The sequence below is a fragment of the Anguilla anguilla genome, chromosome 4 (assembly GCF_013347855.1).
Source record: "Anguilla anguilla isolate fAngAng1 chromosome 4, fAngAng1.pri, whole genome shotgun sequence".
In the NCBI taxonomy this organism is placed as follows: Eukaryota; Metazoa; Chordata; class Actinopteri; order Anguilliformes; family Anguillidae; genus Anguilla; species Anguilla anguilla.
This window is the reverse complement of record NC_049204.1, coordinates 7,992,881-8,007,999: the sequence shown is the minus strand read 5'-3', so window position 1 is coordinate 8,007,999 and position 15,119 is coordinate 7,992,881. Positions and strand designations below refer to the sequence as shown.

The 15,119-nt window shown below is 48.0% G+C and overlaps 1 protein-coding gene across 3 annotated transcripts; it reads right to left on the bottom strand.

Annotated features, from left to right (window-relative positions):
* Positions 1–394: 394 nt before the first annotated feature.
* On the bottom strand, positions 395–7,638 carry abhd17ab (abhydrolase domain containing 17A, depalmitoylase b). Of its 3 annotated transcripts, none has more exons than XM_035412242.1 (5): positions 7,550–7,638; positions 5,463–5,833; positions 4,704–4,898; positions 3,414–3,593; positions 395–1,176 (listed from the first exon to the last, which is right to left on the bottom strand). In XM_035412242.1, the coding sequence occupies exons 2-5, from the start codon at positions 5,825–5,827 to the stop codon at positions 951–953; spliced, it is 966 nt and encodes a 321-aa protein (XP_035268133.1). In that variant the 5' UTR covers positions 5,828–5,833; positions 7,550–7,638; the 3' UTR covers positions 395–950. The 3 variants fall into 3 exon arrangements, with proteins under 3 accessions (XP_035268133.1, XP_035268132.1, XP_035268135.1); XM_035412241.1 differs by lacking the exon at positions 7,550–7,638 and adding an exon at positions 7,300–7,543; XM_035412244.1 differs by lacking the exon at positions 7,550–7,638 and adding an exon at positions 6,942–7,081.
* Positions 7,639–15,119: the final 7,481 nt, after the last annotated feature.

Here is a 15,119-nt window from a genome sequence, read left to right as displayed (position 1 = left end):
AAATGTTTGTGTTCTCTTTCCGCACAATGACAGGTGAGCTCATTATCGTCAGCTGATCAACAGCACCAATCGGGTTACTCTACCCTCTGAGCTCCCTGTTTCCGATTGGCCGCTCGGAATGGCGGGAATGCGCAGTCACAATGGCGGCTGGGGCAAACGTAGTGTCCGCACTGTACAGGGCAGTCTGGAGTAGTGGTTTTAAACATCAGGGTCCGAGCGAAAAAAACAAAATCCACTTTTGCGTCTGGCTCAAACTGGCCTGAAACGGCCCCCTGTGAGCGGGGGGTTTGGTGGGGGTGGGGGTGGGGTGGGGGGGGGGGCGGGTATGAGGCTCATGGTCATCTGGCCAAGCAGGTAGCCATGGTTTACAATGCCCTCTCCATCTGAGGGGGGGGGGGGGGGGGGCAGGCAAAAACAGAGAGAGGGGAGGGAGATGATGTATGTAGGTGTCAGTCTTGTTCCTCGTTTAAAAAATAATAACAAAAGAAAAAGAAAAAAAGTAATTTTTTTTGTGTGTGAAAATGCAAAGAGCAAATACGGGCAGCTGGGCTTCTTTAGTGAAGCTCCCAAAGAGGTGAAAACTCGTTGGAACTCAAGAGGGGACAGAACAGGGGGAGAGGGGGAAGGGTTTCTCTGTAACACCAGAGGTTTTCCAGGCTTGGCAGGCGGTAGATGTGTCTGGGACACGCATGCGCACGCACACACACACACGCGCACATACACTCACACACACACACACGTCCGCACACACACAATGGCTGGACAGACGAGGGGTGCCTCGGGCCGGAGAGAGAGACCCAGCGCGCACTTCTCCATCCTCACGCCATTGCGGGCGGACAGACGAATGAGGGGAGGAGGGAGGGAGGGAGGGAGGGAGGGAGGGAGAGAAAACGAAAGATAAGGAGAAAGACGAAGCGAGTGAGACGAGCGGACAGAGACGGAGGCGGAGCTCAGGCGTGCTGCGCGGTCAGCTCCTGGCCAATGAAGCGTCGCAGACGCTCCAGGTACTGGCTGTACAGTTCGATGTCGTTGTGCCCCGCCCCCTCCACCCACAGGGGCTCCACGGCCTTGGGGCAGCGCTCGAACAGGGCCAGTCCGTGAGAGAAATCGATCACCTCGTCCTCAGTCCCGTGGATGATCAGCACGGGCGACGTGATCTTGGAGACTTTCTCAATGCTGGGAGAGAGAGAGAGAGAGAGAGAGAGGGGGGGAGGGAGGGCGGAGAGAGAGAGGGGGAGGGGGAAAGAGAGGGAGAGAGAGGGAGAAAGAGAGGGAGGGGGAGATAGAAGGAGGGAGGGGGAGGGAGGGGAAGTGAGGGAGAAAGAGAGGGACAATGAGGGAGGGAGTGAGTGAGAGGGAGGGGGAGGGAGGGGAAGTGAGAGAGAAAGAGAGGGAGAGAATGAAGGAGAGCAAGAGAGGAGTGAGGGAAAGAGGGAGATAAGGGGAGAAAGAAGGATGAAGACACGGGATAAAGGGGCAGAGGGAGAGAAAGAAAAACAGAGGGAAGGAAAGTGAAAGAGAAGGAAAGTGAGAGAGAAAAAAAACAGGGAGGGAGGAAGAGAGGGAGGGACAGACAAAGAGAGAAGTCTACAGTCAGGAACGGTGTGCATGACCAATCGCGGCACTGGTCGGATTTATTAGCCATTGGTCAAAGTAGACCTGACCAACTGCCAAAAAGGACAGAGTCTTTAACAGCACAAGGCCCTGTCACGTACAGTTTATAATAGCAAAAGTCATTCAGTAACTTCACCAGCGCTTTATGCCTCTAGCCTCTGTTATTACAGCAGCCCTTCAGCTTTAATTACCCCGAGAGTCCCAGCATAGTAAATATCCAGCACACTTAAAAAGAAAAAGAGCCCAGCTCAAAAAATCATTTTCGCTCGGTTTAACGGCGAGGCAAACGGCTTCTGGAGCCACCGGGTCTCCCGGGCGTACGAAAACAAAACGAAAATGGAAACCGCTGGGTCTCTCCGAGTCGCGGCGCGGCGCGGCGAACGGCTGCGTTTGTGAGGACGGAGTGTAGCACAGTGGGTAAGGAACTGGGCGCGTAACCGAAAGGTCGCCGGTTCGATTCCCGTGTAAGGACACTGCCGTTGTACCCTTGAGCAAGGTACTTAACATTGCTTCAGTATATATATCCAGCTGTGTAAATGGGTACAATGTAAAATGCTGTGTAAAAAGTTGTGTAAGTTGCTCTGGATAAGAGCGTCTGCTAAATGCCTGTAATGTAATGTAATGTTTGTGGCGATAAGGCCCGCGTCTGGCACGCGGCGATCCAGGCGGAACCGCTCCAGGCGCGCGCCCTGCTCTGCAAGCTCAGAAGGTCAAAAAAAAAAAAAAGAAAGCACAGTTTATACAGAGTCTCCGGATTTGATTTCCCCCGTCGATTCCCGTCTGAGTCTCGGTGTAGAGAGACCAAAAGTCCGAGGTAGGCGAGCGGCGCATAATCAATACTCCACATAATGCCCACTGACGCAGGCTGAGACTGAAACCAGGCCTGAGCCCACATTTTAAAATCCTCTCAGATCAGGTATCCCCGGTCCATATTCTAACCTTACCCATTATACGCTAAATGGCTAAACTGACCGCAATAATTCATTCATTCAATGAACAGAGAAGAGGGCTCGGCCTATTCACAGATCCTGGGGAACACCCTGATATGGAAACCCTTACGGGAAGAACAGGGGGGGGAAAGGTTCCGGATGCTTCTGTACACAACGCTGACCAACATGACCTGCCAACCGACAGAAGGCAGAACTGCTTCCATTGATGTCTGGACCCCTACCGAACACATACCGGATCGCTTTTTGAGCGCCGTTCTTCTTGAACGGACGCATACCGAATTCTTTTGTAACAGCATTCTGTCTGAATGGGCACACACACCGAATACAATTCGAATGCTGATGAAAAAATAACTGCTACTAATTTTTAAAAAGCGAACTTGTGTGTGTACTCACTTGGGAAAGGCGTCGAAGCAGTAGGTCTTCTTGGTGTCGGGGTTAGGGTTAGGGTTGTGTAAGTGTGTGTGTGTGTGCGTGCGCGCACTCACTTGGGAAAGGCGTCGAAGCAGAAGGTCTTCTTGGTGTCGGGGTTAGGGTTAGGGTTGTGTGTGTGTGCGGGTGCGTGTGTGTGTGTGTGTGTTTGTGTGTGTGCGCACTCACTTGGGAAAGGCGTCGAAGCAGTAGGTCTTCTTGGTGTCGGGGTTAGGGTTAGGGTTGTGTGTGTGTGCGGGTGCGTGTGTGTGTGTGTGTGTGTTTGTGTGTGTGCGCACTCACTTGGGAAAGGCGTCAAAGCAGTAGGTCTTCTTGGTGTCGGGGTTAGGGTTAGGGTTGTGTGTGTGTGTGTGCGTGTGTGTGTGTGTGTGTGTGTGTGTGTGTGTGTGCGAGCGCGTGTGCGCGTGTGTGCGTACTCACTTGGGAAACGCATCGAAGCAGTAGGTCTTCTTGGTGTCGGGGAAGGCCACCCTCATGCCGGAGGTGAGCGGGGAGTGCAGCACCACGGCGGCGCACTCGTACCGCGACGCCAGGTCCACCGTGGGCACGGTGCCGATGCTCTGCCCGTACAGGATGATGTTCTCCGGGCTGATGCCGTACCTGCGTCGCCGGGGGGAGAGCGGGCAGCTGTCAGCGGCAGACGGGCGGCAGCTGGGGACGGGCCAGGGCATGCAAGCCATCTGCGCCGCCGAGAGTCTGAGGCGCTCTTAATTAAGCTCGGCAGGAGCGCTGTGTGTGTGTGTGTGTGTGTGTGTGTGTGTGTGTGTGTGTGTGTGTGTGTCTGCTATCCCTGTGAGTTCTGAAATACAACACCCCCTCCTAACCCCCACTCCCCCCCCCTCCCTGGGATTAAGTCTACAGATTTGACTTCATTTCAGGAGCATTTACATTTAAGTTGATGCTCTAAATCAATTTATACTGCAGGTTATTTACTGAGGCTGTTCAGCCTGAGTACACTGCTCAAGTGTACAATGGCAGTGCCCTGCCTCGGATTCAAACTCGCAACGTTTGAGTAACAAGCCCAGTATCCTAGCAACTATACTACGCTGTCTCAAACTGCCTCTAGCTCTACTGGAGTTTGCTTACATACAGTTGCTGCCAAATTTCTTAACTGTAAACCGCTGCTGTATTATGGGTCTGGAAGCTCCAGCAGTCAAGAGGCTAAGTACCTGGTGTGAGTGTCCGGAGGGTCTGGAGAGTATCTGGGGCTGCACAGATGAGGGGAGTGCGGTGCACAGGTGGGGACTGCGCAGGTGTGAGGTTGGCCAGGTGGGGTGTGCACAGGTGAGGGGGTGCGCAGGACAGGGGTCGCAGATGGGGGCTGTGCAGGTGGAGGGGGTGCGCAGCTGTGAGGTGGCCAGGTGCAGGGGGGGGAGGATGCAGGTGGAGGGGGGTGTAGGTGTGAGGTGGCTAGGTGGGGCGGTGGGCAGGTGTGAGGTGGCCAGGTGAGGTGAGGTGGAGGGGGCACAGGTGTGAGGTGGCCAGGTGGAGGGGGGCCAGGTGGAGGGGGGGGGGTGCAGGTGGAGGGGGGGAGGCAGGTGTGAGTTGACCAGGTGGGGGGGGGGGGGTGTGCAGGTGAGGTGGGGGGTGCGCAGGCCTGAGGTGGCCAGGTGAGGTGGGGCGGTGGGGCAGGTGTGAGGTGGCCAGGTGAGGTGAGGTGTGGGGGGGGCGCAGGTGTGGGGGGGCGCAGGCGAGGGGGTGCAGCAGTACCGTGTGCGCAGCGCCTGCCACGCAGCGTCGATGTCGGCGTACAGGTTCTTCTCGGACGGCTTGCCCGTGCTGACCCCGTAGCCCGAGTAGTCGTAGGAGAAGATGTTGCAGTTGATGCGCGTGCCCAGGCCGATGTAGAAGCTGCTCATCTGGCCCAGGTCCACCGCGTTACCGTGAGAGAACAGCACAGTGTACCTGAGGAGGGGCGCAGAGGGAGGGAGGGAGGACCGGTTAGCCGAACCGCAGGCCGAATCCAGTCTTCAGTGAACCTCTGCATCTCAGGACTGGACGGGCACATTCCCACTCAGGGTGTCGAGTCTTAAAACGCTACACAAGTCACTCACAGTGTGTCACATGACACCAGGGTTAGATGTTGGATTCAACCAATGCTGAGGCTGATCGAGTTAAAATAAATAAGGTAAAAGGTGACGTACGTATACCTTGTTTCTTTCATTTTTCTCTACACCCTGGCCTCCTATTCTCTCCCATACTTTGGTCAAATACATGTTTGAAATGTCTGAACTCTTAAGAAAGCATTCACATTGAAAACACTTTGTGAGGTCTATGAATTTTCAACAGAACATGTTACCAACCACACCTTACAAATCACACAAAACATGAACAAAAACAACAAAATCATTTTGGGAATATTTGTGAATACACCCTTTTTAAATTGCCAGCAGTGTTTGCCAATTTTACAGGTGTCTCTGGGGTTTGAACGCATGAAAAAGTATTTGAGCCTCAGGCTCAGTCACGAACCTGGCAGCGGGAGCACAGCGGATGTACATGCAGGCGACTCGGTTTCCACGGCTGGAGCGCGTAAGGAAGACCTCGGAGCCCTCCAGCTCTCTCTGGGAGTACTGGAACTCGGCGCGTTCCGTCAGGTGGAGCTTCCATCGGCTCTCGCCGCTGGTACCGCCGCCCCCGCCCGCCGCTCCTCCTCCACCGCCGCGGGATCGAAGGCCTGACGCGCTCACTCCGCTGGCCACCGACCCGGCCTCCAGGTCCGGGAGAAGAGCGTACGTCGGCTCAGGAGGCAGAAAAGCCAGTTTGGCAGCAATGCGACTGGGGCACGGGGGACAGCAGAACAGGCAGCATAGCTCACTGATAGGCAGACCGTTCATCTTTCACTGGAAAAGGAGGAGAAAGACGGGTGTTAATGGCATGGCAGGTATGGGTTGAACATTCCGAGTTTTGCGTTGGCGGGGGAATACCTCATTAAATAACGTGAACCCCTGCATCAAAATATGAAACAACCGAACTACCCACGTAGACCATAGATCGCCTCTTAAATCTATAGCTATATTTATAAGGCTGGGGATTTAGAGATGAAGTCCCTTCATTCTTTTTCCACAAATGAGGGTAGTTAGTATTCAAGTCGTTTGCGTGTAACGCTAACAGTCAAGTTAAGAACAGCTTGAACAAATTATACACAACCCACACAAGGAAGTAACCATGTAAACCTTCAACTGCACGCACACAAACCACATATCCTCGTTTACTCAGACAGATGCAGTACCAACACACAGGCCTGAACATACCAACACATTGTTATTCAAATATCCGGATGAGTGTATTTGCAGACCATGAAATACACAGCAACCCTCCCTAAGTAAACGAAAGGGATCGCACGAAGCTGACACTCACTACCAAACGTTAGCTCGCCTAGCTAGCTTACAGTGTTACCTAGCCCAAGTGACGAAATACACATAGGCAGGGCGCTAAGATATGAATACAATCACACAAACAGATTAGGTACATTTGTAAACCCGATAATGCATTTTACATAATCTAATGATTCTTTTAGAAAGTAGCCCGCTAGCTAGCATTACCATGACAGCCAACTCTAAACAATAAGGCTGAATAAACACATACAATCTAGGGCTAGATAGGCTAAGTGAAATACTTAGGCAAAATACCAGCAATAAATAAGCGAGTTAGTCAGTAGAGACTAGCTGTTTTTAAATATGAACTTTCGGAAATTCTGAAATAAAAATATTTTTTATAGGGACATACAGTTCTGACTATCAAATTCAAATTCACGTCTGCCAGCATTGGGAGAGGAAGACTGACTTGTATAAGAAAAAACAGTGAAATAACTTGATGCTACACATTCATTAAATTGAAATAGCTACTCCTACATAGCAAACCAAATGGATACTGTAGGCATCGTTAATAACGAAAGAAGATTAACAAGAGCCACGGTTATTTTATCAACATTACAACATTGTAATTTACCTCATCCTACGCAATATAGCCAGGTTAATATGGTAGTTAACGAGCAAATGTGCTCAACTCAATCTATCATAAGATCACCGTGAATGCGGGTAAGTACTGAGCCGGCCGGTCAGTGCAACATACAGTCAGTGGTGAATTGATGTTTGCTGGCGGAACCAGCAGGCTACAATTAGCTGGCTAACAAAATTACAACACTCAGCGTCTAACGCTAGCTAAATAGCAAGATAGACAGTGTCCTATCTAGCAAAACTATGATTCTGAAAAGAAACCTGTGGCAGCAAAACAACAACACGAGCAATTACATCATTACGAGCATGAAGACGTCTGTGAAAAATGAGAACAAGTCGTTCCTACTAACCAGGGAATCTTTACACACCACCACCTGAGACCTCTGGCTATCGGTTAGCAATATAGTAAAAACACTGATTCTTCAGGAAAAATAAATTCGGTTCCCGACAAGGCAAAACATTCTGTCGGAAGCTATAATAAGACAGATGTCCCGAATGTCCACCTCGCTTATCTACAACCGTAGCTAGCTTGTCAATACTACCGATTAACCACTTATTAGATGGCAAATTGTACAATATTTCCCCCCCGTCCTGTCCTACCTCAGCCGGAAGTCATGGAGACAGGACGTGACGGCGGAAGCTCAGTTTAGATTCCAATGTTACGCGCACGAATCGCCGCATGAAGCAACAGTCCTCCAACCACAGAACGGTCCCTTCAATGCATTACTGCAGTTCATGTAGTTTAATATCGCCTGTAGTTGTGAAAGTAAACACTTCACGAGTATCATAAACTCACAGAAAAATGTATTCTTCCATTAGCTATAGACTTCACAGAAATGTAAATACATAAGCAGTAATCTGAGAAATAGGGGCAGCGCCAACCTGCATTATCAAATACTGCATTTGTGATGTAAAAGGTTTTGTTGATATATAGTCTATATAAGAATAAGTGGCTCCTAACGTTAGTACATACTAACACACAACACATGGTCCTATATCCTGAGACGTTTTAGGGGATAGCCTAAAATGAATTCTTATTCTACTTAAGAGAAGCCAGGAGCAAAGGAAAATAACTTAAATAAACATTATTTAGACAAAACTGAAAATCATCACTTAGAATAAGAAATTAAAGCAGAACAGTTTCTGATTACACCACTGTGAACAGCCATAAAAAAAATAAAATTTGTTCCATGCACTTTGTCCCTGATAAGGAACAATTCAGATTGCGATAGGCCATATTCCTGCAGAATATTGCACTGTTTATCTGGACAGTATCATCATTCCAAATACTGTTAGCAATAAAATCTTCTCAGTTTAATTGATTTTCCACATTAAAAGCTCATTTTCCAAGTGTTCACTGGCTTGCGGTCACAATTGTAATTTTACATGACATATGGTTGCTCCTTCTCTCTCTACACACAAAGCTATTATCTTTATTTTTGTTTCACATACACTTGGTCACAGCAGAATATGGAATAAGGAAACACAGTAGAGATGCACCCAACGTCTCCAGTACAATGGAAGAATTAAGACAGCGCCAGCAGTAAGAATGAATGTGTATCGGGACCACATGGAGTAACAAGAATGCTATTTTCCACCACCCTGCAAGATGCTCCTCCATCAAGGATGAAATTAATTGGCTATGACAATAGAGGACTAAGTTAGTTTTATTGGTCATTCATTAATCTAGCCATTGGTTGATGACTTAGCATTGCAACACCAAAAGGCTGAGACACAGAGTTAAAGGCACATGTGGCTTTAAATAGCTCACTTCACAGTGCAGCTCATCTTCTTAGTTGGCAGCTCACGTACCAGGTTAAATATAAACAGACTCATTACAAATGGGAACATGATTAATTTTCCCTTAACTGTAAGCCTATTTTCCAACAGCCAGTACAATATTATTTAACAGTTGGCTCAGAGTTTTGGCAGTTTTTCTTGTTGATGACTTCACAGCTGAGAACCGAGAGGCGATTTTATTTCCAAGCGGGTATGAAATGGCGGAACCTTCGTGCGTATAGGCCTTACAAAATTCTCCAAAACAAGGCACTGTCTGCACTCTTCAGTAATAAAATCTCATGGTGAGACACGGACAGATCAGCAAAGATTTACAAGCTCCAGAGAGAAGCGGCTTGTGATTCACAACACAAAGACACAGCTGCAACAGCCGACAACAACAGAATACCAGGGAGGGTTTCTATTAAATCTCACTATTTTCTTAACTTTATTCATACAGGGGGAAAGCATGGTGCATTACAGATAGAGATGGGATCACTGCCAAGGATAGTGGCACTATCAAACCTGAGGCCGGACTACCGGGTTCATACAAGGGTTGAGATTTGGTGGCCAAGCGGTCTCACCCCATGTCTTTTTGCTTTTAAATTCTGTGGCAGCTCCTTGAAAAGCTGCAGCTGAAGAGGGGGAGTGGGAACAAGATAGAGGGGGACAGAGGAAAGACGACGAGTGACATTCCTTTGGTTTTAGAGACTTCCTGCAGGAAGTCCAGAGAACAGAATGTCAGAGGGCCCAGGGGCAGCTCCCACAGAAGCCTCTGCGGATCACCTGATTTCCCTTTCAAATCATTCCATTCCATTATTACATCACAGCTCTCCAGTAGGCCAAGAGAACCAGTCAGCAAAGTGACATCACAGAGGGAAATGCAGCACCACTACCATATTCCGAGAAAACTGTGTCTTGCCAACGGTGATGGGAATGACGCAATTTCCAGCCAGCACCATCATGCTGTTATAGAAAAACATGTCAGAAAACATATTTTAGCCTTGGGGTAAGGGCTGAAATAAGTTAAATGTTTCAAATGATCCCGAGAACAGTAAGAGGCATTGTACTATTCTGGACTGGTACAGTCTTTTCACAGAAGGCAAGCAGATGTTTGTATCAGGTGTTATTTGGCTGGAGATGGCCATGTGATGTTGGTGCAGCTGCAGGAAAACCGCTTCTCAACTACAGGGCTGCAAAACCACAAGAAAAAAAATGTAAGTCCCACATCCCTTTCCATCCATTCTTGACAAGTGTCCTACAGTCGTCATTTCCAGACAACACCGCTACATGGCTGCACACTGCAATTACTTCAGTAACCCACACATATTGGACATAAAAATAATATACCAGACAAGGTTTAAATTTAAAATAAACTTTGTGATTTTATTGTTTTATTCTTACACACCATACAATCCTAAAGTTTAAAAAGAAAGAATGAAAAGATGCCTACAATCGTCTCTCTGGGAGGCTGTCTGTCTGAGAGGCTGACGTGTCAGAGGACCAGAATGCACTGGGCTTCAGCTCCCTGTGCCTCCCCGCCCTCACCTCCCCTCCCCCACCCACCCTCACATAATAGCTCATAACATGAACAGAACAGTCACTTGTCTGTTGATGTGTCACACTATAAGAAAGAAAAAAAACAAAAACGTCACCCATTCCATCCACAATTCATTTTTTCAGCACCGTAAACTCTTAGTTAATGATGAAGTGAGTAACCGTGAGACACCTGCCCCCCCCTCCCCCCCACATAAGTAACATATGGTAATTCATTACTAAGCACATGAAAGACGTAGTTATGACAAGCTGAGCACGATGAGTACGCCAACTGCAGCATCAACAATCTGTGCTATAGGAGGGAATCAGGTTACAAGTTCAAATTCTTTTCAAAACAAACGTTTTTTTTTTCTTTCTTGTTATGATACGGGAGGCACAATCGAGCCACATACAGAGGTGTTTCCCCCCTCCTCCCCCCGCCCCCCCTCCACAACTATGCACACCTGTGTGAACGCTCGTACACAAGTTCAGACATTTCCGTGAGCCTTCCGGCCACTGTCCAAAGATGTGCAGACAATGTGAACGACAGGACAGGAACAGTGTGGCCAAGCACTCTGACAAGCAGCTTAGTTCTAATGACACATGGACCCCCCTGACATCGATCCAACCGGCACGTTTTTTAAATGTTCCAACAGCCGGGGGCACCTCCATCCCGCTCTTGACCCGCGGTGCATCAACACGGACTCAGAGCAGGCTTTGTGAGTCCCCCTGTAACCAACCGCTTCTCCCGTAAATAGTAATAACACAGGTTCAGGAACACCCACAGGAGCTCAGGTAGCAGGAACACAAGAACTTCGGTGTGACTTCAGGGGGGGCTGCTTTTGAGAGCGCCCCCCCCCCCCCTCACGAGCAGCTGTTTCCTGTGGCCGAATCCCGGAGGAACGGGCGGCCCCGACACCGGCCGGCACGTTTCCCCAGCGGGAGGCCGCCTGGCTTTGCTCACATCGTTTCAGCCAATGGGATTGTCAGGGTTGATTAGGGGGAGGGGGAATCTATTGGTCAGTTTTATTCCTTGTTTCTTGTTTACTTAACTCGAAAGGGTAACCTGATGGACAGACCTTCCAGTTTCTTGATCGCTGAAAAGCTCTCTGCACACTTAAGGTGTCGCGTCCAAGCTGCACTTCAGACACCCCTCAATTTCCCTCCTTAAAACAGGAGTTCCACTGTAGGATATTTTGCCCTGCAGTATTTATAGCAGTTGGGTGCTTTCATGTCACATCTAGATAACATGCTACAGTGCTTATTACAGGCACTGCAGTCTCTCAAGCTCAGATTATTTAAAACTGTAAAACAATGCAAAAAAAAAAAAGGAAGGTAGCCAACCTCATGCTCAGGGTAAAATGAAATCCTCAATCTTACCTATCTTAGAATCAGGAAACGTGCAGCCTAACTTCAGCATACAGAGACAATGGGCAAAGTCGTTCAAAACAGCACTTCAGTGAGACTTCAACTGGACATGCCACCAAGGACACTTCCCATTACTTAGATCTAGCACCATCTCAGTTACCTGTTTGTCTACGAGGGTCGTGGTGCTTCCGTTTGTTTTAATTAGCCCTGTTTTAATTGTTCTATAGCTTCAGCTGAGGGAGGTTTTGATTTCTTTTTTGTTTTTTTAAGAGAATTTTGGTCACTACAGGGTTTGATATGTGTAAGATGCATTACCACCATAACCATAGCAACAGCACCCCCCCCCCCCACCACCACACCCCACCCCCATTGATACAATGATATGACAGAACAAAGAAGGCTTCAGCTTCTGCTGTAGTTCAGCGGAATGTGGATTTCTGATGGCTCCAAGTGGAAAGTTTGGTCACCTTCGAGAGAAGACAGACGAGAACATGCCTGAGGTGAACCCCTCACATGAAAACACCAGATACTGCAGACAAACATGTGACCATTAAACCCAACCTCGGGGCCCTGCCACAGGAACCAGCGCGAGTTTGTTTTTTTACAAGCTCACATAAATCAAGGGTCCAACTTGACAGTTGAGCCAATGAAACGGAGAAAGGGGAGGGGGGGAGGGGGTGCACAGAAGGAACAGTGACGTGACCCAGTCTGGCACGGGACGTCAGCGACATTACACCCCCCTCGGGGGTGTAATTACACTCCAGACCTTTGACAGAGCCCACCCTAGCTCCAGGACGCGAGCAGTGACCGTTCGCGAAATAGAAGAAGGTGCTAAGCCAAGGACCAGGATACTCTTTTGTTGTGGAGACACTCAGCACTGCATGGGCAACATAATGAAACACTGTTCCAACACGCAATAAATACTTCCTTACCCCCTTCGCTTTACCGTGCGCTACCTCGCGACGTTCTACATATAGAAGGACAGTGAATGAACTGTAATCCAAAGGGTATTTACATTTTACAGTACAGTCTTGTTAGTTTGGGCATCAGTGGGTTCCAGGAATCCATGCTTTTGCTTCACGGTGATCTGGCGGGACAGGGACAGTGCAGTTCCAGTAAAAAAATTTAAAAATCTAAATTAAAAGGAGGAGGACAACCTGGGAGTGGTTCTGCACAGCACACAGATCACGTGTCGCTACGCGGCAGGAACGCCGGACGTCTGAACCGCGGATCGACTGGAGCGAAGCCACGGCGAACGACCCCCCGCTTCGCCAGGAATGATTTAGCGTACAATCAGAGGAAGAGGTTTCCGGCCATGAAGAGGCCTGTGACCTTTGACCCCCCCCCCCCCCCGGCTGGGTGCTCTCTCATCAGCACCCTTCGTTGGTTTGCTGGTGATTTAGGGACTGGGGGGGGGGGGGGGGGGCAGACAAACGATTCCAACCTTCTGCAGCTCGGCTGTTCACAAGTCAATTTCGACTGAAGCCGCACCACATGCAGGGAGAATATCAAACAGGTACGCAAAGCTCCGTGTCCATTTAAAACCTAAGGAAGCATCTTCAGTACCTTACCGAACAAACTTGAGTAACGGCTGCGAAAACAACTGCGTTTGTGCTGCGAAGGTGAGGCGTGAAATTAGTTGTGCTTGGGACTGAAATCGCTGGACAGTGGAAGGGGCTCTCCGTTAAAACTCAACCCCACGCCTGCATGTACTCACAGGACTCCATCACATATTGGAATTTGTATTTTTTTTTCTTCTTTTTTTTTTTTTTTTTTCGAAAGCCGGTTACATAATCAAAGAAGGAAATGCTTAAACACAAATCGAAAAGGTGTACAAACATCATGACTTGCTGACATGCGGCCAAACCTCCATTCAAACCAACCAATGATAATTTTTTTTTAAAAGAAAAAAAAAAAAACAATAAATAAATATAATGCAATCACACAATTCAAGCTAACTACAATATATTAATATAGATCTTCCATGTGTCATACGCCCATTAAAAGGGCAAGTCTGGTCATAAATTGGAATTGGTGTTTTATGATGTCAAGTATTTACATTCATGACTCGTTATTCTGAATGGTGCTTCATAACGGTTCGGACTGGTGCCTGGTCCTGCAGCACACGACGATCAGCTGGCCTAACCACCAGCCTAACTCTTCACAGGAGCGATCAGACGTGCAGGAATCACCTGTCAATCACAGCCGCATTCTCCGCTAAAGACTCCCTGATCAAAAAATAAAAAACTTTATATAAGCTTTATAAAAATAAAACAAAACTAAGGGAGAAATAGAGGCCCACTAACGCCCGCGCCTGAACCCTACGTGCCCGAGCTGGACCAGAAGGGATGCCATTGAAATTCTAACACTGAGCAGGTCCGAGTAGCACTTTATTTGACCCCTAGGTCTGTCCTAGTTTCCTTTTAGCTTGATTTTCGTGGTCTTAGCATTTTCACCATTTCAGAACAGCGAAACTGTTACCGTGCATGAACTGCACACAGACAGAAGCCCAACAAGCTTTTCCAGCCCATTTTGGCAGCTACAAAATCAAAGAGCCATCCGTGTAAAAAGCTGTTTCCCCCCCCCCCCCCCCCCAAAGAGGCTTCTCTGTCTCTGAGGCACAGAGGACATTTCTAGACTAAAAAAAAACTACGCAGTACAGAATTGTCAACTGTGCAAAACGGAATACTTGACACTGACCCCAAAATAAAAATTCCGATTTTTGACCAGATTTCCCCTTTAAAACAAAAGAAAACTAAAAAAAAAAAAAAAAAAAAAAAAAAAAAACGGCTCAATCACACAAGTTTCTCAATCCCCTCAAATATCAGATTCATGCACCCAACATTAGTATGATAAAAGTCAACATATCAAAGAGACATTTCCTTGTAAATGCAGATTGGGGGCTAGACATTTGCCATTCAGGCAAAATGAAATAAAATAAAAAAATAAGAATAAAAATAACTTTAGGAAAGCCTGAATGTGACAATTAAAGTAGGTCGACGTGAATAACTCTGCGGTAGGTGACACAACCCATGTGGTTTTATACACTGTAAATGTGTAGTTTCCCTTGTCATTCAAACAGTTTAAACCCCCAAAATCATACTCAGGGAATGTAAAAATAAAAACATACCTTGTTTGAAGGAGAAAAAAAATTTGGGAAAAAAAAGAAAAAGTTTCTAAAATGACAAAAGTGAATTTAAATGCCCAAAATATCAAACCCAGCTCTGCCCCTCCTTTCATATCAGTCAACACACATTGTCACTCGCACATTTGCTCAATCATTCAAGGAGAGAAGAGGGCGGGGCTATTTAAGGGAGGGGGGACTGGGAGGGGCCGTATTGACTTGACCACACCCCCAGCTCTCCCTCCTCTACAATGAACAACTGGGGGAAAAAAAGTGTCATTTCATCAGTTACTGCTCCCCACCACTGTTGATCCAAACTCCCTCATCAGAATGGATTCTGATGACGCTGGTCCCTCCTCCCTCCCC

Coding starts and splice junctions, on each gene's coding strand:
- abhd17ab (XM_035412242.1), bottom strand. CDS start 5,827: ATGAACGGTCTGCCTATCAGTGAGCTATGCTGCCTGTTCTGCTGTCCC. Junction 3,594..4,703: donor TGGCAGGCGCTGCGCACACG/GTACTGCTGCAC, acceptor CCGGCGACGCAG/GTACGGCATCAGCCCGGAGA. Junction 1,177..3,413: donor TGCTTCGATGCGTTTCCCAA/GTGAGTACGCAC, acceptor TCTCTCTCCCAG/CATTGAGAAAGTCTCCAAGA.